This window comes from Bactrocera dorsalis, chromosome 2 (assembly GCF_023373825.1).
Source record: "Bactrocera dorsalis isolate Fly_Bdor chromosome 2, ASM2337382v1, whole genome shotgun sequence".
In the NCBI taxonomy this organism is placed as follows: domain Eukaryota; kingdom Metazoa; phylum Arthropoda; class Insecta; order Diptera; family Tephritidae; genus Bactrocera; species Bactrocera dorsalis.
The window spans coordinates 72,303,265-72,330,910 of NC_064304.1; the positions used below are offsets into that span (position 1 = coordinate 72,303,265).

At 35.1% G+C, this 27,646-nt stretch overlaps 2 protein-coding genes across 10 annotated transcripts in view; both read right to left on the bottom strand.

The window, feature by feature from the left end:
* Nucleotides 1-27,646, bottom strand: part of LOC125776627 (uncharacterized) — a 518,523-nt gene that overhangs the window by 281,593 nt on the left and 209,284 nt on the right. The gene's annotated exons all lie outside the window — the stretch shown is intronic.
* The window catches only part of LOC115066219 (hemicentin-2-like), a 469,188-nt gene that overhangs the window by 144,192 nt on the left and 297,350 nt on the right, over nt 1-27,646 (bottom strand). For all 9 annotated transcript variants that reach the window (XR_007421871.1, XR_007421874.1, XR_007421873.1 and 6 more), the window contains one exon: nt 25,345-25,478. Coding sequence is in view for 5 of the 9 variants with exons in the window: in XM_049449924.1 (XP_049305881.1) it covers nt 25,345-25,478 (134 nt within the window). In the remaining 4 variants the exon portion in view is untranslated. The remainder of the gene's footprint in view (nt 1-25,344; nt 25,479-27,646) is intronic.

Sequence of the window (27,646 nt, forward strand, 5' to 3'; positions counted from 1 at the left end):
ATGTACCATAATGAACCCGTGATTGGTCTAAGCATTTTAGATTGGAACCTTTGTATTATATATATCAATGTTGGTTGCACAGGTTAAGTTTAGAATTTTTGTTTAAAGGCCAATTTAAATTCGATGCTCTTAACTTTATGCTCTGATGGAGCATTTGTTACGGCTTACTACAGCTGTGTCATCTGCGAAAGTGGATGTTAATAGTTGTTGGAATGTCTGTTGTATATATTATGTACAGGGTTGGGGGCCTAGTACGCTACCCTGAGGTACACCAACCCTTGCGGCTCGTTGTTCTGATATGAAGTCTGCTACTTCAACTCTAAATTTCCTGTTCCTTAATATGACTACAAAATTTTATGTAATTCGTAAGGTAAAACGTTTTTGATTTTCCATTTAAAGCCTTCATGCCAGACCTTATCGAACGCCTGAGCTACATCTGGAAAAATAGCTGAACAACTCGAATACTTTTATAACTTCGTTGGGAATTGCGTTAGTATTATATTGTTTTCGTGGGTAAGAGACTTATTAGTCTGTAAGAAGAAGACTGTGTTAAGTCTCTCCCAGGTTTACATATCATGATTATCTGCAACTTTTTCCACGAATTTGGATAGTATCCGAAACAAAAAATTGCAATAAAGAGCAAGAAGAGTTCCGTTATAGCAATATTTGATAACTATATTAACATTTTTGGAGTATTATAATTGTGTCCTGATGCCTTTTTTGGATTTAACTCTTTTATGATTCTAATAACTTCAGCAGTAGAAGTCCTAATAAACACAAACGACTCATTAGTGGTATTGGGCAAAGTTGGCAACTTAAAGTTGTTCTTTGAGCAATTAAACCATTTTTTAGCTTTTAACTGTCTTAGAGGCATGTTGGAATCTACTGGTGGCTTAAAAGACTTTTGGGCTTTCCTAAGGAAGTTTTCTTGCTAGAATTTGGGCACAGTTTCTTTATATAATTTTCAGTGTTTTGTTCTTCCTCGCGCTTAAGTGCTTTTTACACTCTGAACAGGGTATATTAAATTTGTTATGAACTTTGTAAAACTCATACACCATCTAGGGTGTAAAATTTTATGTCTTTGGCGTAATTATTTATTGGTTTATTGCGCTTTTAGTAGTTTTGAACAGTACCGTTAAATGGCGAGTGAGCGGGGTTATCTTCCGATTTCATCCATTTTCACACTATTGGTAGGATTTTTTACATTATTTGAGCGTAGCAAATTTGGTTGTTGCAGCTTTAGTAGTTTAGGAGAAATGTACATTAAACCTATGCTACTGTGATCCCCTGTGGCAAATTGGAATTTTATATCTTAATTTCGTTCTTAGTTATGGCAGTTTATAGGTTTTCGAGTAATAGCGTTTTGTGGGCGTGGCAATGGTCCGATTACGCCGTTTTAAGAACTCGTAATTTTTTTTGTATTAAAAAGCCCACATAGCAAGCTTTATCAAGATATCTAAGAGTAGACTAACGGCAACTAGTGTATATATCTTCCACACGATTTGCATACTATAAATCCCTTTGACTCTTACGACAGTATGAAAATCTGTGAAATCGCATGGTCACCCCGCCCATTTCCATATACTACCTATTGCTGATTTTTGATTTTATCTATAATTGAAATTCAGAGAGAATACGTTTCTTATAAATGGGTTGAATCGGGTTAGTAATTCCCTCAACCCCCGTATACCTAAAATAAAGATGTTCGAGCTTCCGAGAAACGTTATGCCGCATATATCGGCCAATATGTGAGTTATCTTAGTAAAATTAAGAGAGCTTGTTCTTTTTATAATGGTGATATATAATTAACAGGCCTTATGTACTTGAGTGTGCTTCCCTGGATGTAATTCTTGCAAGTTGTATGAGTACGAAATGTTCTGTTATACCCGAAATGAGTTCTTCCTTACTCGTTTAAGATAAGGTTTTGCCAACACCTGAAAGTATTAGTCTGCCTTCGTCATTGCAAGTTGCAAATGTATAAAATACACCCTAACTTATATCTTCCTTGTTTGTACTTTTTACTCGAGGAATACGTGGCATCAGATTCGTTATTAAATTTTCCGGTCAAAGTGGTTACTTCTATAATTTTATCTGTGATCTTTTTATACTCTCGCAACAAAGTTGCTAAGGAGAGTATTATAGTTTTGTTCACATAACGGTTATTTGTAAGTCCTAAAAGAGTCAGATATTGGGTTATATATACCAAAGTGATCAGGGTGACGAGTAGAGTTGAAATCCGATAAGGTGATAAAAAGGTTAAGTTCGAAGATGGGCAAAATCGGCCCACTGCCACGCCCACAAAATGGCGGAAACCGAAAACCTATAAAGTGTCATAACTAAGCCATAAATAAAGATATTAAAGTGAAATTTGGCACAAAGGATCGCATTAGGGAGGGGCATATTTGGACGTAATTTTTTTGAAAAAGTGGGCGTGGTCCCGCCCCCTACTAAGTTTTTTGTACATATTTCGGAAACTACTATAGCTATGTCGTTAGCTAGAGTCGTTTCCTTCAGGCATTTCCATATACAGTTCAAAAATGGAAGAAATCGGCGTGGCCGCGCCCTACTAAGTTTTTTGTACATATCTCGGAAACTACTATAGCTATGTCGTTAGCTAGAGTCGTTTCCTTCAGGCATTTCCATATACAGTTCAAAAATGGAAGAAATCGGATAATAACCACGTCCACCTCCCATACAAAGGTTATGTTGAAAATCACTAAAAGTGCGTTAACCGACTAACAAAAAACGTCAGAAACACTAAATTTTCCGGAAGAAATGGCAGAAGGAAGCTGCAGCCAGACTTTTTTTTTTAAATTATAAATGGGCGTGGCGTCGCCCACTTATGGACCAAAAACCATATCTCAGGAACTACTCGACCGATTTCAATGAAATTCGGTACATAATATTTTCCTAACACTCTGATGACATGTACGAAATATGGGTGAAATCGGTTCACAACCACGCCTTCTTCCAATATAACGCTATTTTGAATTCCATCTGATGCCTTCTCTGTATAATATATACATTAGGAATCAATGATGATAGCGGAATAAAACTTTACACAAATACGGTATCTAAGCTGAGGTATCCCTTGTGGAAAAATTGTCGTGATCGGACTATAACTTTTCAAGGTCCCTGATATCGAACACGAAGAACTCAGTGCCTAACCTAACCTAACCTAATTTTTCAGCGAAAATGTCGGTAAATCTCTCAGAATTTAATTCTAATTAATTTTACAACAAAATAAAAAAATGTGCAAATAACGGATAATGAAATCTCGATTATCACTTTATCATGCGAGAGTATAAAATGTTCGGTGACACCCGAACTTAGCCCTTCCTTACTTGTTTTGATTAGATATGTATTTGGTAATTACCGTTGCTTAATTTAAGAGGATTCTCATTACGCTGAACAATAGGTAAACCAATTTTGAACCGAACAATATGTGATGACATTCAGGTTATCTAGAGGTTTTTGAAATATAGTACACATGACTATCAAGTGAGTCATAGCAGGTGCTAAAAGAGCGTAAGTGATCGTATACGTATACACACGGATTGTCACTAAAACGCACAAACGAAGAGCGTAAAACGAGCACTTACGATGGGACGAACTTTGTCACAAAGCGATAGTGAAATAATAGCGGGATTCTGTAACCAGTCTCTAGTCTCTATTTGAGACATTTTGAGGCAAAGTCTCAATTTGAGACTAGTTACTATTCACTAAACAGTCTCTAGCGTTAGTCTCAAAATGTTGAGACCTGGTAGTTAGCAGGTCACAAAACTAAAAAGAGCTCTTGTCTGCCATTTTGAATATACTGAATAGATATCATCATAGATATTAATCGATTGTCGTTTCTTTATATTTTGTAAGCAACTCAAACACGAAAATATGAAAAATAAATCAATTTTACATAAATTTCGTAAATATTATGAAACAAAGTCAACATATATTTTTATTTTTTATTGATAATTATGTTTTTTGACTATGCTATAGGAAATTTAATATTTGTTATCGACATATTTATTTTCATTCAAGTGTAAAAACATCTCTGAATAATGAAATGTAATAGATTTTGAGACTGTCACTTACAGAATAGCAAAATCATCTCAAGTCTCAAAAATTGTCTCTAACTCAAAATCTCAAATTTAGAGACTTGAGACTGTCTCACGTTACAGAATCGCACGGTAAGTCTGCAATCAGAAGTCAAGCTGAATAGACCTGTACGCATTACTTTATGATTTATGAATGTACGTATCTGTGAGTACTCGTATTGGATACATAAATATGGCAAAGTTAATATCGTTCAAAGCTAAGTGGGAATTCGAATTTTTTTTTATTTTAAATAATTCTGCGAAGCCGCTTTGTATACAAGCAAAATTTAAAAAGGCATTTCCTTTCATTTCACAAAGAAATAAATAATTTATTAAACGAAGATAGGTTAATAAAGTTTTTTGAACTAAAGCATTCATTTATACAAAATGCTAATTTTATCGAACGAAGCGATCCTTCGGCTTTTATTAAGGCTTCCTGCATTATTTGCTATGCTTTAGCAAAAAGGGGAAGACCATTAGAGGATGGAAGGTTTTTTAAAACGGTCGCAATACCAGTGCTTCAATGTTTTGGGCAATCTGGAATGGAACTAGCGCGAAACATTAATGATATTCCGTGGTCCCGCCGAACTATTACTTGACGCATTGGCGATATTTCTAATTTTATATATGTATTTGAATTTGAAAAAAAAAGATTTTGCCTTCAAAATTTTATTCAGTTGCTTTAGACGAAAGCACAGACATTCAAGATACAAGTCAACTTTTAATATTCATAAGGACCGTTGATGAAAATTTTAATATTTTGGAAGATATGCTTTGTTTACAAGGATTATATAAAAATGCAACCGGGAAAAATATATTCAAGGTTTTAGAACGACAACTTTTTTCATTTTCTGAAAAAGAAAAGCTGTCGTCCATTTGCACGGACGGAGCACCTACTATGATAGGCAAAAAATACGGTTTAATTGGTAACTTTTAAGGTTGAAAAAGTAATGGAAATTGCAGTCAAAATTATAAAAAAAATTCGTAGTGGTCATAATGCTCTCACTCATCGAAGGTTTCGGCAATTTTTGGAAGAATCAGAATTTAGCGATGTTCTGCTTCACACAGAAGTGAGATGGCTTAGCAGAGCTAAGTGTCTTGAACGCCTGTTTAACTTGAAAGAAGACGTAATTTTGTTTTTTGCCGAAGATTCTTCTGCAGACACCAAAGAAATAATCAGCAATTTAAATAATCCTGATTTTTTGTTAAGTTTTGCTTTTTTGTGTGACATCAGTATTTTTTTCTCCCAGTTAAATTTAAATATGCAAGGTAAATATAAATACATTTTTGATTTTCAGTAGCTATGGACGCATTTAAAAAACGTCTGCAAATTCTTGAAAATCAATTTCGTTCTGGAGTTTTAGACAATTTTAAACACACAAAAGAAATTTTTGATCATTTTGATATGCAAAATAAATTAACAATGTACTTCGACTCATTTAAAGACCTCAAACAGAATCTAAGTAGTAGATTCAAAGACTTGAGCAGGGTTAAACCTATAATTGATTTGTATGTGAATCCCTTCCTCTGTAAAATTGATGATCTTGAAGAACATTTACGAGAAGAGCTCAGTCAACTTCAGTCTGATGTTAACCTTCCCTTAGACCGTGGTATTGAATTTTGGAGAAATATGGAAGAGCACAAATATCCGCTTTTAAAAAATGAGATTTTTAAATTATATTCTATGTTTGGAACAACTTATATTTGCGAGTCAACGTTTTCAGCAATGGTATATACTCGTATTAAGAATAGGTATAGAACTAGGCTAACAGATAAACATTTAGAAGACCTGCTTAGGATAAAAGTATCAAATTTTGATTTAGATTATGATGAACTCGTCAATTATATTATATTAGAATGAAAGTATCATATTTTGATTTAGATTATAATGAGGTCGTCAATTATATTATACTATAGTGAAGAATGAATTAATTTTTAGTTAAAATTTTAAGTTTAATATTTTTTCGGTAATCAATTGAAGTATTCTATCCAAGTTAAATATTAATTATTCATTATAAAATATTATTATTTTATATTACAAAATTACGTCGTATATACAAGTATGTACATTCGTATGTAGCATGCGCTACTTCGTGCAGCATAAACCTACTTATTCGACTTCTGCAAGCAGACTGATTATTTCTGATCGTTGATTCGCTTTGTCACACAGTAAATGCACTAACACAATGTCATTTTATGAGCGCCGTTTGGTTGTGGTCGTGCCCATCCCTGGTTATGATTAAAGCAGTGGTCGGCATGAGAGGATCTGTCACTGTGTTGGTGAGCACGAAAAAAAAGTAGCCCAGTGAGAAATTGGAATTAAAATTAAGCATCTAATCTAAATAATTAATAGTATAATGAAAATTAACAAAATGTCTTTTAAGGACATCAATTCATTTTTTTTTTAGTTGTGACATTTCAGCATTTCGTTTCAATTCTATATTTATGAAAGTGCTGTGTATACATCATTTTTTCAACAATTTACAATCCTTTAATACTTTCAAAATAGGATCCTTATGCGTCGATGCAGCAAAATTTCCTAGCATTAAAGGCTTTGAGTTAAAAAAACGGTGTGAGCCGGGGCGTTGTCGTGGCGCAACTTCCAATCGGCTGCAATGTCTTGTCGGACCTGATTGACCCTTCGTTTGAGTCTCTTGAAGACTTCCACGTAAAACTTGGCGTTGACGGTTTATCCAGGAGAAACAAATTCATGGTGGACGATGCCTTTGATGGTAAAAAAGACAATGAGCATCGTTTTAAATTTTTTCCTTTTCTTCATCAGCGACCTCTTCCCGCCCTCCAAAAAGACCTGGTGCCACCGAAACACACCACTTCTTGCTAAAGCAACATCTGGGTAAGCCTGCTTGATCATATCAAACGTCTCTGTCGCAGATTTACCGAGTTTCACACAGAATTTAATTGCGTACCTCTGCTCTAACGAACGCTGCATTTTTGGCTTGCACCAATCACAGAAACACGTCGCGCGAAACCAGGTGCCTGGAGACAACTGACCAGCCGCTCGTCTCGATTTACCACAGTAGACACGTTGTTGGTATTGATCACGATATTTTTGGCCGCTAATATAGCAAGCGTACTAAGTCAGTGATGACTTTTGATTTGTTTATGCTTTCTGCGATCTTACAGAAAGCAGATTCGTTAATTTGCATTCACCTGTTTCCAATATCCATTAATTGTTTCGCAATATCTCCAGACGATGCCAAGAGTCGCATAGGATAATTTGACATGGCGCATATATAAAAAGTAGTCTACCGATTTGATCTGTGACTGCAACCATAATTCAGTTGTATACAATGCGATTATACATGTTTGGTGGGAATACGTATTCAATTCCTACAATTTTGGTACCTCAGAATTAGAGTTGCAAAAGCTAATATAATGCGAAGCTATCGATAGTTTTGCAACTCTAATTCTATCGTACTATCTATAGCTTCGATAGTTTTGCACCTCTAATTCTTTATTAAAACAAATAATATCGATAGTACCGACAGTTTTCCAAGTTGAAATTTATTTATTTTGCACTGCACAGTGGTTAGTTTAATAGCGGGATTCTGTAACCAGTCTCTAGTCTCTATTTGAGACATTTTGAGGCAAAGTCTCAATTTGAGACTAGTTACTATTCACTAAACAGTCTCTAGCGTTAGTCTCAAAATGTTGAGACCTGGTAGTTAGCAGGTCACAAAACTAAAAAGAGCTCTTGTCTGCCATTTTGAATATACTGAATAGATATCATCATAGATATTAATCGATTGTCGTTTCTTTATATTTTGTAAGCAACTCAAACACGAAAATATGAAAAATAAATCAATTTTACATAAATTTCGTAAATATTATGAAACAAAGTCAACATATATTTTTATTTTTTATTGATAATTATGTTTTTTGACTATGCTATAGGAAATTTAATATTTGTTATCGACATATTTATTTTCATTCAAGTGTAAAAACATCTCTGAATAATGAAATGTAATAGATTTTGAGACTGTCACTTACAGAATAGCAAAATCATCTCAAGTCTCAAAAATTGTCTCTAACTCAAAATCTCAAATTTAGAGACTTGAGACTGTCTCACGTTACAGAATCGCACGGTTAAAATCATAATAAGTAATAAACAGTTAGAATAATTTGATAATAATACTAACCACACATGCACCATATGATTGTTTAAAAGAAGAAGTCCGAATCTCGTTTAGTTGTAATAGCACAAATTATTTAATTTGGGTATTGCATACATATTACTCATTTAAACACAATTATATTATAATAAATAAACCGCTCCAAAGCCCTCTCCACCAACGCCAATGATAACTAATAATATTAAATTAAAAAGGTTGATGAATGAAAAAGGGAATTTCTCGAATATTACTCAACTATTTTTTTTTTATTTTTTTAATATTACTCAACTAAATTACAAACTTATTTTAATAAAATTTATTTACATTTTCATGGTTGTTTTCTTTGACAAGTGATGAAAGGATCTCCATTGGCTTTGTACACTTCAAGCAGACTAATGCCTCTGGGTGAATGTATGTATAAGTTTGCATAATATATATTTATAATACGGTGGGTCAAAAATGAACTACTGTTTGGTACTCTGAAATTTGAATGAATTTAGCTGTTAAACACCTCTCAGAAAGGCTCTCCAAGTATGAACTTTTGATTTTAACGAGAAGGTCCTCCGCCTAATGGTTTTCTTTATTAGATAGAAAAATTTGTAACTCACTTTCAACTACTTTAAAAAAAAAAAAATTTATAAACTTTATAGGAAATTGAATGGTCTACAAAATGGTCTCCTATGGTTTCTTCGCAAACTTAACCGTTTCAAATATTATTTGTGAATTTTATGACCTACAGTCATGTAGATAATTTTTGCTCTACAAAAAATAATAAAAAACAAGTAAGGAAGGGCTAAGTTCGGGTGTCACCGAACATTTTATACTCTCGCATGATAAAGTGATAATCGAGATTTCATTATCCGTTATTTACACATTTTTTTATTTTGTTGTAAAATTAATTAGAATTAAATTCTGAGAGATTTACCGACATTTTCGCTGAAAAATTAGGTTAGGTTAGGTTAGGCACTGAGTTCTTCGTGTTCGATATCAGGGACCTTGAAAAGTTATAGTCCGATCACGACAATTTTTCCACAAGGGATACCTCAGCTTAAATACCGTATTTGTGTAAAGTTTTATTCCGCTATCATGATTGGTTCCTAATGTATATATTATACAGAGAAGGCATCAGATGGAATTCAAAATAGCGTTTTATTGGAAGAAGGCGTGGTTGTGATCCGATTTCACCCATATTTCGTACATGTCATCAGAGTGTTAGGAAAATATTATGTACCGAATTTCATTGAAATCGGTCGAGTAGTTCCTGAGATATGGTTTTTGGTCCATAAGTGGGCGACGCCACGCCCATTTTCAATTTTTAAAAAAGTCTGGGGACAGCTTCCTTCTGCCATTTCTTCCGGAAAATTTAGTGTTTCTGACGTTTTTTGTTAGTCGGTTAACGCACTTTTAGTGATTTTGAACATAACATTTGTATGGGAGGTGGGCGTAGTTATTATCCGATTTCTTCCATTTTTTAACTGTATATGGAAATGTCTGAAGGAAACGACTCTAGCTAACGACATAGCTATAGTAGTTTCCGAGATATGTACAAAAAACTTAGTAGGGGGCGGGGCCACGCCCACTTTTCCAAAAAAAATACGTCCAAATATGCCCCTCCCTAATGCGATCCTTTGTGCAAAATTTCACTTTAATATCTTTATTTATGGCTTAGTTATGACACTTTATAGGTTTTCGGTTTTCGCCATTTTGTGGGCGTGGCAGTGGGCCGATTTTGCCCTTCTTCGAACTTAACCTTCTTATGGAGCCAAGAAATACCTGTACCAAGTTTCATAATGATATCTCAATTTTTACTCAAGTTACAGCTTGCACGGACGGACGGACGGACAGACAGACATCCGGATTTCAATTCTACTCGTCACCCTGATCACTTTGGTATATATAACCCTATATCTGACTCTTTTAGTTTTAGGACTTACAAACAACCGTTATGTGAACAAAACTATAATACTCTCCTTAGCAACTTTGTTGCGAGAGTATAAAAATTGAAGGAATTTCGAGTTTACTTCAAATCATAGTGAACATAAATATTGACGGATTACCTCTATTCAAAACTTCACAAAAACAATTATGGCCAATTTTAGGGAAAGTGGTTAGCTGTAATAAATCTGTTGTATTTCCTGTTGCAATCTACGAAGGAAAAACTAAACCTGATGATATTTGTTTATATTTCGAGAGTTTTGTTGCAGAATATTTATATGAAAATGACTCAGCAACAACCAAATCAGAATAAGACAATTTGACTTCAAAGAGAAATCCATAACGGATTAATAATTTTTAAAATAATTCTATAGATGATTCGCAAATTCATTCCGAAAACAACTACAGGGGCAGCAGCAATAACAACAACTATCTCAAAACCAATAATAATACCAACTTCCCCAACAGCAATAGCAATAACAAAACTTGTGAAAGGTGCAAATCTTTGGAGGCTAAAATTGACGATTTTAACACCAAATTTGACAACATGCTAGGTATTTTTTTAAATAAAATTTGGATGCAAATAATTTTAAAATTTTCGTTATCAAAGCCGCATAAGGAGGTAAGAGTAATTTCACGGCTGTAACCCAAATAGAAAATACATTGGGAGAAAAATTTGAGATCCCAGAAGATCAACAACCTACCTCACTCCATACCACATTAAGAGGAATGAGTGAGTTCGCAAGAGTAAAGGAAACGTTGACGAAACGACATGAAAAACTGAGCGTTTGGATTTTATTGACCCCAGAGCTGAACCAATGTTATATGGATAAGGCAAGAAATATGCTTTTTGGGGACACACTCTTTAAACAAATCCAAGACAAGGTTGAGCCAGAAGAAGGGTTACGAAAAGACCTTTTAAAACAACTACTTGTTGATAAAAAGAAGAACACCACAGAGAATTTAAGTAAAAAAAGCTGAGAAATTCGTTATAGATAAATTTTCGAACAGAAACCCAAATGCAGAGCAGTGGATACGAGAATTTGAAACTGAATGCAGAAGATTGGAGGTAAAAGAAAATCAGATGATTGAGATGTTTAAATTATTTCTAGACCGGTCGTGTCTTGACTGGTACTCGTCCATGATGCAGATTGGAAAAACAATTTCATCGAAACCTACGCAAGTAAGGGTTGGGCACCTGTCAGGTATGCATTGGGGTATAAATACCATTCGGGGTCTCTGGTAGACTTCGCGGTAAAAAAAGAGCGACTATTATTAGAAATTCGTAAAACCACGGACACGGGAATGCTGATCGACCTGATTACAACAGCTCTGCCGAACTTTATTACTGATAAGCTAGATCGTGAATCATTAAAAAAAACTGAAAACTTATTCGGCGCCTTAGGAAAACTGGAACACCTAGCGGAGAAAAAAAAGAACGAAAACCCGACACCCAGAAGACCAAACCTGAGAAAAATGCATGCACAATACGTGAAAAAAATAATAAGCCCGGACGGCGCCACTCGGAATCGAACTGCTGGTTCAAGAATAAAGAAATTGGAGAACAAAAAAATGGAAAAATCAAACATGTCAATAACGCGGAATTAGAGGTAGAACTAGAACACGATAGTTCAAAAAACTAATCTTGACACCACTGATTAAAATAAAAGTATTACTTAATGAATTCCTTGAATTGGACGGAATCTATGATTCCGGATCAAACGTGTCATTAATCAATTCAAAATTCTTAAAAAAAGAACGTCGTCAATAATCAGGGAACTAATACTAATAATTTACAAACAATCAGTGGTGTAAAGAAAGCCGAAGGTTGGGTAGAGGTAAAATTTAAAATTTTCGAAATGGAAAAAAAAATTAAAATATTTGTTGTTGATGATATGAATTGCAAATACGATCTCCTACTTGGTTTAGATTCAATAAAAGAATTCAAATTGACTCAAGACGAGAATTTAAACGTCAAACAGAGTTGTTTGAACACAAAAGAAATTGATAACCAAGAAAATATTTCAAAAGAAACGATAAAAAAGAATAATGATATGAGATTTGTTATAAACTTCAATGAACATATAGTAAAAGAAAATTTCCAAATTCAAATTAACCACTTATTATGTGAAGAAAAAAACGAAATCAATAAATTAGTTGATCGATACAAAAGTGTATTCGCCAAAGATAAATACGATATAGGGATAGTGGGGAACTATGAAGCTCACATAGATCTAGTCGTTGAAAAATACCCCAGTAAACGTCCATATAGGTGTACTATAGATGATAAAAAAGAAAGAGAGGAGCAGATAGCGAAGCTGTTAGAAAGAGACCTGATCGAGGAATCATATAGCCCCTTTGCTGCCCCAGTCACATTGGCATACAAACGGGACGAATGGACGAAATCTAGACTGTGTATAGACTTTAGGGAATTGAACAAAATCGTAATACCTGAATCTCAATCTTTTCCTCTAATCGAGGACATAATGGAAAAAGCGCGAAATTGTAAATATTTTACAAAATTAGATATAAATTCTGCTTTTTGGTCAATTCCCCTAAAGATTACAGATAGGCAAAAGACAGCTTTCGTAACTCAAGAGGGTCACTTTCAATGGACCTGCTTACCGTTTGGCCTGAAAACAGAACCAGCAATTTTTCAACGGATATTAAGTAACATTATTAGGAAAAATAAACTAACGGATTTCACAGTAAATTATATTGATGATATTCTTGTTTTTTCTAAAAGTTTCGATGAACATGTGAATCACATCGGGCAATTGCTGGAGGCTGTATTGAAGGAAGGATTTAGACTTAAATTTTCAAAATGCACGTTTGCGGAAAGTTCGGTAAAATACTTGGGCCACATAATAGAAAATAATAATATATATCCAATAAATGATAATTTAGTAGCTATAAAGGCCTTTCCGACACCAAAAACTAGGAAAAATATTCGTCAATTCCTTGGAAAAATAAATTTTTATCACAAATATATCAAAGATAGCACAAAGATTCTGGAACCTTTGCATAATTTATTACGAAAAGATCAAAAATTTATATGGACAGAAAGATGTCAAAACTCATTTAATGATATAAAACACCTTCTATACTCAAAACCAGTGTTGGGGATCTTCGATCCAGATAAACAAATACACATATACACTGACGCAAGCATACGAGGACTCGGAGCGATTCTACAACAACCACAAGAAAATGGGGACGAAAAACCTATTGCATACCTTTCGAAAAAACTGACAAAAAGTCAAACCCAAAAGAAAGCTATTTACTTAGAATGTTTAGCTATAAAGGAGCTATACAATACTGGCAATACCGACTAATGGGAAAGAGATTCACTATTTTTACTGACCACAAACCTCTGTTGCAAGTAAATGTAAAATCACGAACGGATGAAGAACTCGGAGACATGACACTCTTTTTATCACAGTACAATTTTGATATAAAATATAATCCGGGAAAATATAATACTGAAGCCGATTGTTTGAGTCGGAATCCAGTTCTCGAAACAACCGAGGAAGAAGACAAAATCCTAAAAATCGTGAATCTCGTTAGCTTAAACGAAATCTTGGAAGACCAGAAAAAAAAACCCAGATTTACAAACGAAAAAAGGGAAATTGGTACTAACAGATAAAATATATTATAAATGCGTAAAAAAGACAAACAAAATTCTGCTATCGGAAAACCTGGGCGTTGCATTAATAAAGAAAATTCATAACCATTACTGTCACATAGGTAGAGAACAAATAAAAAGCAAAATAAGCCCGTACTTCACGTTTAAAAATATGACAACACACATAAAAGAGAGTTGTAAGAAATGTACTATATGCATAAAAAATAAGACTAGAGGCCAGGAAAAGTTTGGATTAATGTCTCATTTAGGACCAGCAGAAAATCCTTTTGAAATAGTATCCATAGATACAATTGGTGGTTTCGGCGGTTCTAGATCAACGAAGAGATATTTTGCATCTTCTAACAGACCATTTCACGCGATATGCCTATATCTTAACATCACAGACTCAATCGGCAAGAGACTTCACAAAACTCGTAGAAAATGTAATAAAATCGTACAAAATTGAAATAATACTAGCTGATCAATACCCTGGAATAAACTCTACAGAGTTTAAAGAGTTTCTACAGAAAAAAGGCATAAAAATAATATTCACTTCGGTTGATACTCCCTTTTCTAACGGCCTAAATTAGAGACTAAATCAAACGCTGATTAATAGGATAAGATGTAAATATAATGAAGGGGAAACAAAAACTGCGTGGACAACAATAGCTCACGAATGCACAAAGCGTTACAACGAAACGGTGCATTCCGTGACAAAATTCAGTCCAAAATATTTGTTAGAGGGTGACGATGTAAAAATTCTGCCAAAAGAGCTGGATAAAGAACATAAAGACCTAAAACATGAAATCGCGTTTACAAATAGTCAAAGGTCCCACAATTATAATAAGAAATTGTTTGATAAATCAAGAGTCGGGTATGAATTTAAGATCGGAGAAAAAGTATTTGTAGAAAACGGCAGCGAACTGAATAGAAAGAAATTAAGCGAAATCAGAAGCGGTCCTTTTAAAATACTTGAAAAAATATCAAAATGTATCTTTAAAATAAGTACGGGATATAAAAAAGCGGAATCAAATTTATTCCATGTATCAAAACTACTACCAGCTCCTAAAGATGAGATTAGGTAATTGTTGAACATTTTTTTTTTCTTTTGTACGTCAAAAAAAACTCAGTCAGGGGAGGAGATGTAATGAAAAGGATATTCTTTCCATTCATTGCACATCTACTAACAGTAGATGTCACTAGGTACAGTATGAAACTAGACTTAAGATATAATCGAACATGTATAAAAATGCGTATACAAAGGAGCAGACGATAGAAGCACTGTAAATAAAATAGACGAATAATTGGCATTAAATGTCGTTTCTCTTAATTTTAGATAAATAAAAATGTAAATAATGTAAATAGTGTACAATTAAATAAAAAACTCTTAATTTTAGCTGAAACAACAGTGTCAATTATTTTCCAAAATAATACTTCATTATATATATGTATAACAGACCAAAGTAGATAGGTATTATGCAGTAGGGTGGGTCGATTCCGGAATTTTTTCGATTCGGTATTTCTAATAGTGCGGAAAAGTTGCCTTAGTACTTCCTGATTCCAATGCAACTTTTTGTTTTGAGATCGGATTGCATCTTCAACCCGAACCTCGGCCTTGAAATTTCGGAAATTCGCCTAAAATCGTGAAATTGTCTACCTAGCACCTGAAATACGCATCTCATGGCAAAATGTATAAAACAAAAGTTATTTGTCACGTCATTTGCTACCGAAATGGTATATGTGATCATGGCCGTAGGACGAACCGTTCCCGAAATACGAGCGAAAAGGCGGCGCGCCACAGCGCAAGGTCAAAATTGTTGCAGCTCTCAGCTAACCTGTATTGGTCACCCAGAACCCACCGCGTGGAGGTAGCTGCTCTTCGGGTTCCTCCCAAGCCCAACCCAACCAACCAACCATATGTCAGGCTTGTTTTAGTCTGAATCTGTGTCAAATTTATTGATAAAATCAGATTTTGTACTAAACTTTGGCACTTGTTGCCTAGATTTCAGTGTAGAGCGTATAAAAAGATCACGAGATTGGGGGCCAATAACTTTAGAAGATGCCTCTGTCACCAGTTTGACGATTCTCTCGACTGCCACGGTGTGAGAGGGGAATTCACTAAATTTCCATACCTCTGCAGTGTCTCCCGACAGCCCTTTTATGAGTTCTTCGTTAGAAACTGAACAAAGAACTGGTGGAACAGTCAAGGTAATAGTCTTCCAGTTAATCATATCGTAATAAGTATTAGCTTTGAAATTCAGCTTTGGCACTTTATTACATCTAACTCTTCCATTTATGGTGTCAGACTCTGCTTCTCTGGCTGCCAGAAGACGGTCAAGGGCCAACTTTCTGACTTCTATCCGTTCGTCAGTCATCATACTAAGGAGAATGTTTACTGGAAGAGCAAAGAAAGCATTCTGTTGAATGGTTGAATCGACAACCTTGCGCAGTTTAGCGGGTAAGTATCTCGACCTTTGAATTGCAGCATAGAGATGGCGCGAGCCATCTTTGATTGAACTGTTGAATCTTATTGAGAACCACAAAGGTGAGTAAACTGTAAGTATGTACTTGACCAAAATCTTTATTTCCTTTGTTGGTTTGTCAGTAGAAATGTATAATCTCAGAATTCTATTTGCACAGGTGAGCCAGCGAGATTTGCACATGTTACCTGGATGCATCGACGCTAAATCTGAGGAACATTGACCGGCAGCTTCTGATATTTTATAGAGATAAGCTTGGTCTGTGCTAAGTTGGGTCGGATTAATAACCTCAGAAGGTAATTGGCAGGATGGAAAACTTTCAAATTTGACAACAGGCAACTTCTCACAATAAGGGAGCAGTTTACCTATGTCGCCAGAGAATGTATTTGGACTCTTTGAGACACCATCTATGTGTTCGAAAAAAGCACGGAACAACCCACTGTAATGGCCTACCTATTCTTTCTTCTAGTTTCCGAATGATTCCACCTTTCCAACCTGTGTTTGTGTTGGTGCCATCAGCACCGACAACTTCTAGATGTTCCACATCAACTGAATTGTCTTGTAAATGTTGCCATATAGCTTGCGTCTCATCCTCAGCTGACCCGGAAGGAGAAGTGACGTGGCCAAAGTAATGACAACCAGGTTCCGCTATAAGAGAAATATGTTCCTCTTTGACAGTGTCCCGGTAGTACTTTTCACCTTCGCTGACTTGTGTAAGTGTATTGTCTTTGCGGCCGTCAAAATACAGCCCATATACGGAGTCAATACTTTCGCTGTTCTGGAGCTTAACACCAACACTTTTTTTTGCCCGACTAATCTTGCATTTGTCAGTGACAAAGCTAGCCTGATCCTCTGTTATCAAACCTGCTTTTTTGGCATCCAGAAAAGCCGATGAAACAATCAAGGCCGCTGCTCTATCACTTACTCCAAATCTTTGGGCAGCTAAAGCAGTGTGTTGTAATACTAGTGTGTTTTGTTTGGTTTTAGAGAATGGAAGAGAAAATTCATCATCACCATCGTTTTTCGAAGAATCAATGTGCGACGCGCCTACATTGTTGTCGTCTGTATGAGAGTCTGGCTGATTTGAATGGTCACGTGTTCTAGCTGATACTTTTCTGGTAAGTGTTGATGTTGAATGACGTTTTGAAAGCTTTTCTTTACGTTCATTTTTCTTTGTAATCTTTTTTGTTTCAGGTAGATCAACACTTCCAATGCGACCAATTCTTGTGGTTCCCTAGTCCAAGAGAAATGGTTGTTCATTGATAGGAACTTTCCTTTCCTTTGGACAAGTGCAAGAAGAAAAATAAATGCATTTACAAGCAGCGATGTCAAATAATTTTCCGGCAGAAAAGACAAAGTCGTCTCTTTTAGAGCTCAAACTTATTGGGTTCCTTAAAAACATTTTTTTAAGAGTCAGAAATTTCTTATGGTATGTGGTGAGCATTTGTACAACTCTGGTGTGTGAAACTATCGGAATAGATGACTTTTTGAAAGTATTTTCAACCTTTTTTGCAACTATTTCTGTAACCTCTTTACTCCTAGGTTCATAGTTGTCGCCTCGGAGTCGCCCTATACCAAATCTTTCAAACTGATAACACAAAAGAACATCCTGGTAAGTAGGTAACTGGGACTCAGAGAGATTGTACGGATATATGCCAAACACAGGACATTTCTGTCTAAATTTAAATTTAGATACCGACATTTTGAGTTCTGTGTTTTGTTGAGAGAATATAAGTGATAGCACCTGGCGAAATCAACGACAAGAGTGAAGGAACTCGATGAAAAAATATTTGGTGTAGACCTATCCGAACGTGTCCTTTGGCGTAGGTGAATGAATGTGAGTGATAGCACTTGGCGAAATCAACGTCAAGAAGTGTGGCCGCAAGCCGATTTTCACCTTGCGCTGTGGCGCGCCGCCTTTTCGCTCGTATCTCGGGAACGGTTCGTCCTACGGCCATGATCACATATACCATTTCGGTAGCAAATGACGTGACAAATAACTTTTGTTTTATACATTTTGCCATGAGATGCGTATTTCAGGTGCTAGGTAGACAATTTCACGATTTTAGGCGAATTTCCGAAATTTCAAGGCCGAGGTTCGGGTTGAAGATGCAATCCGATCTCAAAACAAAAAGTTGCATTGGAATCAGGAAGTACTAAGGCAACTTTTCCGCACTATTAGAAATACCGAATCGAAAAAATTCCGGAATCGACCCACCCTAGTAGACAATGCAGTAGTTTCCGTTGCATCAACTTTATTTGGGAAGGAACCGGTAGGGACAGCTGGAAGATACTCTAGGGCAGAACATGCTCGAATTCAGGTTCAAGTCCCCAATGCTATCGTAACGTATAATAAGAATAAGGGCGGAACAGACCATATGGACCAAAACGTTAACGCTTACAGGATTGGAGCTGGAAGAAGTGGTGGTTCTCAATTTTTACTGGTTGGTTGTTGTCTCCATTCAAAATGCTTGGCTCTTACATAGAAAAGGCGGACACGGGCTAACCCAGCTACAGTTTAGAAGAACCATTGCTAATCACTTTTGTCGTACTTATGGACAAGTCCGAGGACCATGGGGATTTAGACGTCCGGACTCGCAAGTTGAGCTTGATGCTAGATAGGACTTATTTGGCCATTTCATAGTTAAAAATCCTACCAGGAAACAACTGCCAGCGATCAATAAACACCAAATGTGTAAAGTGTGATGTAGGTTTGTGTGTGGATTGTTTCTACAACTTTCACTTTAGGCCAGTTTGAGTTTTCTTTCTCAACCAAAAATTTATGAATTTTCATACGTTAGTACTTGTTTCGTTTTCTTTTTGTAAACTTTATAATTAAAATAATAAAATTGATGAATTAAATCCAATGGAAGTGTTTATTTACATGTTAGTATCAAACATTGTATTACATAACAGAAACCCGCGAGCGTTACATACATATATTTATGTCACGGGTCGTGCAGTCATCAATCGCGGTGACAACGGTACTTTCTGAACACATACAAAAAAATGTATATTCTATAAAGCAAAAAAGTATAGAGCATTTAAAACAGTGTTGGTGTTTTGATAACTTACTTTTTCCAGCTGCTGTATATTTCTTGTGTATATGTGTATGTCACTAAACTCGTCTTAACCGATTTTGATGAAATTTTTTGTGAGTGTTCAAGGTGATTCGAGGATGGTTTAGATTTTGGTCCTATTTGTTAGCTATATACTAACGCCCTATTGACGGCGAGTGTATGTACAGTATCTACAAATTGGGCAATACTCAACTTACTTATTACTAGCCACCGCTAGCCAGACAGCGCCAGCGCAAGTTAGAATTTCGGTTGTGATAGTTAGTGACTTAAGTGAGCAACGGTATGACGACCGCTGGTGTGGAAAAATGTAGCGTAAGCCGCAAAGGGAATAACTTTTTTTCTTGCGTGTTGTGACAAGTGTACTTTTATACTAAATATTCGAACATACAATGACTCACACGTCTAACCGGACGCGCGCATTGCCAATGATGACACCCTCCAATCATATAGTGAACATCTTAAAAATGATACATATGATACATCAAATTAAAGGAAAAATCTTCTATTTTATTTTAAGAAACTTAAAAATAGTAATAAATTTATTCACTGCGTAAAATTTAGAGAAATAGCTCGCAACATATAAAATTCGTTCCACACATCGAACCGGATTTTTTAAAAAGCGAATGATTATTTATATTTCGTAGCATATCTTTTTGCAGATAAAACTGCTTCTAGTCGCCTTGGTATAGAGGCGACAAGTTTTTGACAAAATTCTGGTGGTATTGCGTTCCAAGCCTCCAAAATAGCCCTTTTGAGCCCAGCAACATTGGAATACTGTCTTTAGTACACTTTTCGACTGACTTCTTGTCATACGTGCTCAATAACGTTCAGATCTGGGGATTGGGCAGGTGTCCCCAGTACATGAGGGCAATTGTGTATTAACCAAATACGAGCAATCTCCGATTTGTGCTTCGGATCGTTGTCTTGGTAAAATGTAAAATTGTCTTTAATTCCCAATGTGTCACGTGACTGCTTTAAAATTTCCTTTAAATTGTCGACATATTGGAAACCATACATAATACCTTGCACAAAATGCAGGTTGCCCCTTCCTTTAGCCGATATACATCCTAAAACCATTACTGACCCACCACAGTGCTTAAGTGTTGCCCTACTATGTTTTGGCAAGTAAGCTTCGTTGGGACGCCGCCATAAAAAAACTTCAGCCATCAGATCCCTGCAAGTTAAACTTGCTTTCGTGTGTGAAAAGAACCTTGAAAAAGAAGTAATAATACTGTTTTATGATTACTAAATCAAAATTATGCCAAAATTGTCAAAACTCATGAAGCCTTTTTAAATGCAATTTCGCAAATTCTAGCCTCTTCATTCTATTTTTTTCGTGTATGTACGGCTTTTTTACAACTGCTGTACCATGTAAATCGAAGCTTCTAAGTGTGCGGCGAATTGTTTCAGCTGAAACCTTCTTCCCTTTTTCATTTTCCAATATGTTTCTTACATTTTCCGCCGAGGAAAATGGATTTTTTTCAACAATTTTCAGTGTAAACTTTTCTTTGGCTTGTGTTAGCTTCTTTCCTTGACCAGCTCTACTAATATTATTGATCCTATTCCTTCTCAAACTTTTTTATAATATCGAAGACAGTTGAATTAATTCTTTTCACAATCTCCGAAATATCTTTAATGGGTTTTCTTTCTTCCCGTAACTGAATAATTAGCTTCAGAATTTCGATACAAGAATGAGTACGTGGGGGTGTCATATTGTTGTGTGGCTTGCTCACAGACTTGCCGGTAACTACTAATATGCAGAAAAGAATATTCAGTGTTTATTCCAGTGGAATTCCACAACGATCAGAAGTATCGTTACTTGTAGAAGGTTACTTCTTGTAATTTTCCGGTTAGTTGTGTGGAACAAATTTTATATGTTGCGAGCTATTTCTCTAAATTTTACGCAGTGAATAAATTTATTACTATTTTTAAGTTTCTAAAAATAAAATAGAAGATTTTTCCTTTAATTTGATGTATCATATGTATCATTTTTAAAATGTTCACTATATGATTGGAGGGTGCCATCATTGGCAATGCACGCGTCCGGTTAGACGTGTGAGTCACTGTATATAAAAAATATAGAAAAGATAAGTGTTGAAATATCGGAAAGCAGAAGTTTCATTTGGTTATTGTTGCTGCACATTATTATAATAACGGGTTAAGCATCTAAATAATTAAGGCTTTTCTGGTAAAATACAGAAAAGAAGGCACAATTCCGATTTCTTTCGCGTCGTGATCTGAAGGTACTGTTAGAAAGAGTAATCTGCTACCATCGCAGTATCAAATATCAATATTATTCTATTTTAATTTTAGCTTATCCCAACAGTTGGTGCTGCTGCTATCAAATTGAGAAAAATATTTCGTACTTTTGTGTTATAATTGTGTGATTTTAATATTTGTTCGAAGAGTTTCGAAGTGAGCAGAAAAGCTATACATTTTGCGAATTTAATGCGGAATCGAAGTGAGTATATTTCTTATAAATTTTTTATTTAATTAACACTGAATATATTTATCATTTGCAGGTGAAGAAATGATGAAGACAGTTAGTGCTACGAACTTCTATGCATATGGTTGATGATTCTTGCTAATGAAGACAACAACCTTTTCCGATGCAGATAACTATTTCATCAGTACTTTGTGGATATGTATGTATGTAAAAATCGAAAGTAAGAAATTATGATATATAAAATTTAATCAAGCACAACTTCGTACTAGGAGTATATTAATTTGCGTGATATGTAATGTGATGCCATAATCGGTAACGTAGATGCAACAAATGACATCACTAACATCTTTACTGCATGTATCCTCCTATCATCATACGAGTACATTGGTAGTCGGCGACATGTGCAAGAATACATTTAAGACGTTTATCACATTATACATATATATTATAATCCAAACCGGAATAAAATTAAAATTAAAAAAAATTAAAAATCTGTGTTTCCGCCACGGTCAATTATATGTTGCATTTTTCAGAGTTGGAAAACCATCGAGCTTGTTTGTTTATATACCTCAAGAACTAACCAAAAATATTGCACAACCAATGGCATTACGATAAACTAAATTTATGTAAATTACTAAAAATATATGTTATAAAATAAAATATTTTGAGTGTAAGTTTTTTCACCTTTAATTAAACCGACTTAAAATTTTTAATAAACACAGCTTCTAGATGTACCTGTAATGAGGTTATACTAGATATATATTGTAATAACTTAATAACTTTAAAAATAATTTTCATCAAAACCGTCCAGATTGTTACAGCTTATTAAAAAAGTTTGAAATTTTCGTACTAAAGACGTGTGTACAGGACAGCGTCTGCCCGGTCCGCTAGCATATATGTATCACAGGGCATACTGAAGTTGTTGAGGGTACACCGATACCGCAACCGATTCCCCAATCGATAACGATGGAATAGATGTTCCATTGCCCGACTATGATGAGGTTCGAATAGCAATTACCCGCCTGAAGAATAACAACGCGGCTGGGCACATGGATTACCGACCGAGCTATTCAAATACGACGGAGAAAAACTCATAAGGTGTATTCATCGACTTCCTTGCAAGATATGATCGGATGAAACCATACCTGACAATTCGAACCTACATGTGCTCTGACTAACCCAAAAAATGGTGACCCCACCATTTGGGCGTAGTGTGTGAAAGTCTGAAGCCCGTCATCAAAACGTCATTGGACCTTGTCAAAGTAACTTTAGGCATGGAAAATCTATTATCGACCAGTTTTTTGCCATGCGCCAAATCTTGAAAAATACCTGTGAAAGGAACATCAACACACACAACCTCTTCGTCGATTCTAAAGCAGCCTTCGACAGCACCAAAAGGAACTGTCTCTATACCACTATACCTGAACTTGGTATCCCCGCAAAATTAATATGGCTGTTTCCTTCGGCTGAGCAGTTCGATACCAATCGAAGTTTCACACAAGAAGACTTATTCAATATTTTGCTGAAAATAACAGTACGAGCTGTATAGTTAAATAGAGAAGAATAAATCTTCTGTAAGAGTATACAACTAGTGACATACGCCGATGATATTGATATCATTGGCCTCAAGCTTTCGCATGGGTCTGGTTGTGAACGACAAAAAGACGAATTTTATCCTGTCGTCAAACGAACAGTCATCGCATTCGCGATTTGGCTCACACGTCACTGTTGACAGTCATAATATTGAAGCCGTGATTAATTCGTCTAAGGAGTCAATTGAAGAGTAAACCCTTTGTTCGACGAACAAAAGCCAAACTCAACAAGTCACTCATTATACCCGTCCAGGGTTTCGAGAGGGAGGCTTTGCGGTGGATGTATTCTTTGCATATTGACAATGGCGAGTACCGCAGTCGATGAAACGATGAGCTCTACGACGTATACAGCGACATTTAGGCTGCGCTGGCTGGGTCATGTAGAGAAAGACCTGGCTGTACTAAGTATCTCGAATTGGCGCCAAATAGCGAAAAAGCCATTAAAGCAGAAGAAGTTGCTATAGTATAAATATCCGGTTACAATCGAACTGAGCGCTCCGCTACTTGTTTTTTGTTACCTCAAAAAACAATCCTCTTTTAACTTTTAACTGCGTTAAAAAATATGACATACTAAATTTATTCATTAATTACAATATAATACAAATTTCAAAACATACAAATTTAAAGTAGCATTACATTATCAAAAAACAGTAGTTTTTATAATTAGTGTTACATAAATATAATTTCAGATTAAAGTAGAGCTCAGAAATGCAAATCGGGTAATGGGTCAGTAGAACTCAGTAGTAATTTATATTATTCAAGGAAAAATACAAGGTCTGTCGCAAAAGAAACAGGACTATTAAAAAAACAAAAAAAAATAATATTTTTCAAAAGTTATATTTTTTTATTCAAAGGTGTTTCCTTGTGCTTGGTCAATTAGCATTTCAAATGAGTGTTTAAGGTCATTTTTCAGAATGCTCTTGAGAATATCGGTCGTCGCCTTTTGGATAGCTGAAATGTCCTGAAACCAGTGTCCTTTCATGGGCAAATGAAGTTTTCCAAATTGGTAAAAATCACATGGTGCCAGATCAGGTGAGCAGGGTGAGTGATTAATGGTTAATATGGAGTTTTTTGTCAAAAAATCAGTCACAAGCCTCGACCGATGACACGGCGCATTATCGTGCAACAGGCGCCAAGACCCTGCCTCACGGTATTGGGGTCGAGCACGACGAATGCGTGACAAAAGGCGCTTCATAACGCCAAGATAAAACACAAAAACACAGCATTAATCGTTTGGCCATGTGGGACGAACTCTCGGTGTACACTACCCTCGGAATCGTAAAAACAAATCAAAAAAGTCGTCTTCAGAAGTCAAAAATAAAGACAATGATTTTTGACTTCTGAAGACGACTTTTTTTCGGTGACTTCTGATCATCACTGAGGTCCTTACGACCTTCTTGGAATCGCTTAACCACTCATGCACATTACTACGGGATAGGCACTGATCACCATAAACTTTTTTCATCATTTAAATGTTTCAGTTTCCCAAGTTTAAAACAAAATTTAATATTTGCTCTTTGTTCAAAATGTATTTTACCACCGATGACCAAAAGATCACTTTTTGATCGATTGTAGTTATCCAATTGTCTTAAAATTTTTACGAAATGTCAACAAGAGATCAAACTTATTATTTTATATACCCACCAATAGGTGGCGTCATCAGAAACAGTTATATTTAAAAAGTTCTGTTTCTTTTGTGACAGACCTTGCAGTCGTTTCCTGAAAATTTTAAATGTACAAAGAAGTCTTCTACTTTCGATTACGTGGTATGAAATATATTATAAAACCGAATTTAAAGTTTATTCTGAACGAAATGAAAAAGGGATGTATTACACATCATTCTATATTCTGGTTATTATTGTTATATTGTTATGTATGCATAAGGCATACATAATTTCATAACAGCCATACCGGTTAGCTTAGTTATCTCATGAACTCCATAAAAAGACAAAAACTTACTTTGGAATACATGTTTCTTACTTCCATTACAAACAGCTGAGGCAGTCCTCCATTAAAACCTTCAATGCATGATATCGCTAGCGACAAAACAGAGATGTTTGCTACACTGCAGTTGTGAACTTGCTCGGGACGACCTTCAAAATTAAGAAAGAAAAAAACAATCCTGTTTTTACTTTTAACCGCGTTAAAAAATATGGCTTGCTAAATTTATTCATTAATTACAATATAATACAAATTTCAAAACTACAAATTTAAAATAGTAAAACATTATCAAAAAACAGTAGTTTTTATAATTAATGTTACTTAAATATAATTTCGGATTAAAGTAAAGTTCAGAAATGCAAATCAGGTATTAAACTAAAAAATTCCCAGAGCTAATGCCCAGAGAACGTAAAATAATAGAGAAGGTCCAACAACGGCCAAGCGTGTGAACTGTCAAAAGCTAACAAAATGTTTCACCACAGCTAGCTAAGATAGAGAAATATTAATGCCCGGTTTCACAGTCCATACTTATGTTGTGCTTAGGATAAAACAGGAAAATAGTGTTTTACAGTTCATACTTAGGTTATGGTTAAGCACTGAAAATGGGAGTCTTAAGCAATGCTTAAATAACAGCTGATTTTGGTTTTGAATTTGCTTTGAATTTTCAGCGACATCTTTCGTAGCGTAGGGCAAGTGTCCGTTCGCTTGCACTCAATAACAGCTTATACGTTTCCTTCAGTTCCAGTGGGTGCTCCGACTCGCTAGTGATGAAATTTGGGGTTCTTTTGTTGTTTTCATCCATTTTTGATATAATTTTCCTCGCAAATTTATGTATTGTCTGTTATAATTTAAATATTTCAAACATATTTTTATGAATAACATTTGTAAAACATATGTTGCCCACAACGTTGCCATATATTATAATAAAATTTTATAGAAATTAAGCATTGACTGTGAAACGCAAACGACTGCTCAGTTTGCAACAATGCTTAGCTAAGATTTTATTTAGGCACAACTTAAGTATGGACTGTGAAACCGGGCATAACAGTGGCGCGTGAACAGAGCTGAGCATTCAATGAAAATTATGCTCAGAAATACATATATGTACATTGTTATTACAGACGTATGTTTTGCTTTCGCTTATATTTACATACATTGCTGATACAGACGTATGTATGTTGGCCTTTTGCTTATATTTTAAACGTTTACATGCCATCATATTAATTGATATGATTATCATTTTGCGAATTTTTATGAATACATGCAAAACTGATAACATTTTAATTAAATTATGCTAATTTCAAAATATATATTTGTAGTTAATGTGTGAATAACAGTTAATTTTTAAATATTTTTTATGTTTGGTAATATAATACAATTTCATATATGAACATGTTTGTATATATGGGATATATGTATTAGACTTCTGCATGAATGTACCCATATCTAGCTTAACAGACCTGTACAGTAGTGAAGTGTTCTTAAAAATACTGCACTCATTCTTTGCTGTACAGTATACCTTTTTGTGCAGAAGTAGGTAGCACAGTATTTTTATTGTTCTCACTTAGAGTGAGAACAGTATATGGTTGTACTCTTCGTGAATGAGTACTAAATTTTTCTACGCTGTACATTAAGCGAAATTATAAGGACAGCTTGCCTGTGCTATTATACAACTGTGCAGATGAGTTCAGTATTATTCAACACGTGCGGAAACAAGGATGGTAGAGAAAACGACGCTCATGCAATGAACGCGCAAGAAAATGCACAAGAAAGCTACTGTCGTTGGAATACGATTTTAACCTACTTAAGTCGGTTGAGTTAAACTGGATGGAAATTTCCCAGATTTTGATGGAAAAAAAGAAATATCTAGAATTCAAGATATTAATTTAAATAACATTAGCGGACTGGTAAAACTTCTTGCTTTTTTTGAAGCTTCATCGAAAAAGCTGGAGGGTAGCAATTATCTAACATTGCCTTTGACTATTCCACACTTTAATAACCTAAAAAATAGCCACTCCGAAGACAATGACATCGAAATTGTACAAAAATGCAAGTTCTCACTTCTAAAATAATTAGTTAGATTCCATAGTTCATGCCAATTTAAAAAAATTTCATAACATTGCCCTATTTTTATTTCCACCCACAAATAAATTGACAAAATTCACAGATTTAGAAAAGGAACAGGTTGTCAAAGCCATTGAAGAAATGATGATAGCTATTAATATAAATAGCCAAAATGATGACATTGAAAAAGTAATTAAACCCACACAGGAAATAGATAATATTTTTGCAGATTATTCCCAACCTATTCAGAGCACTA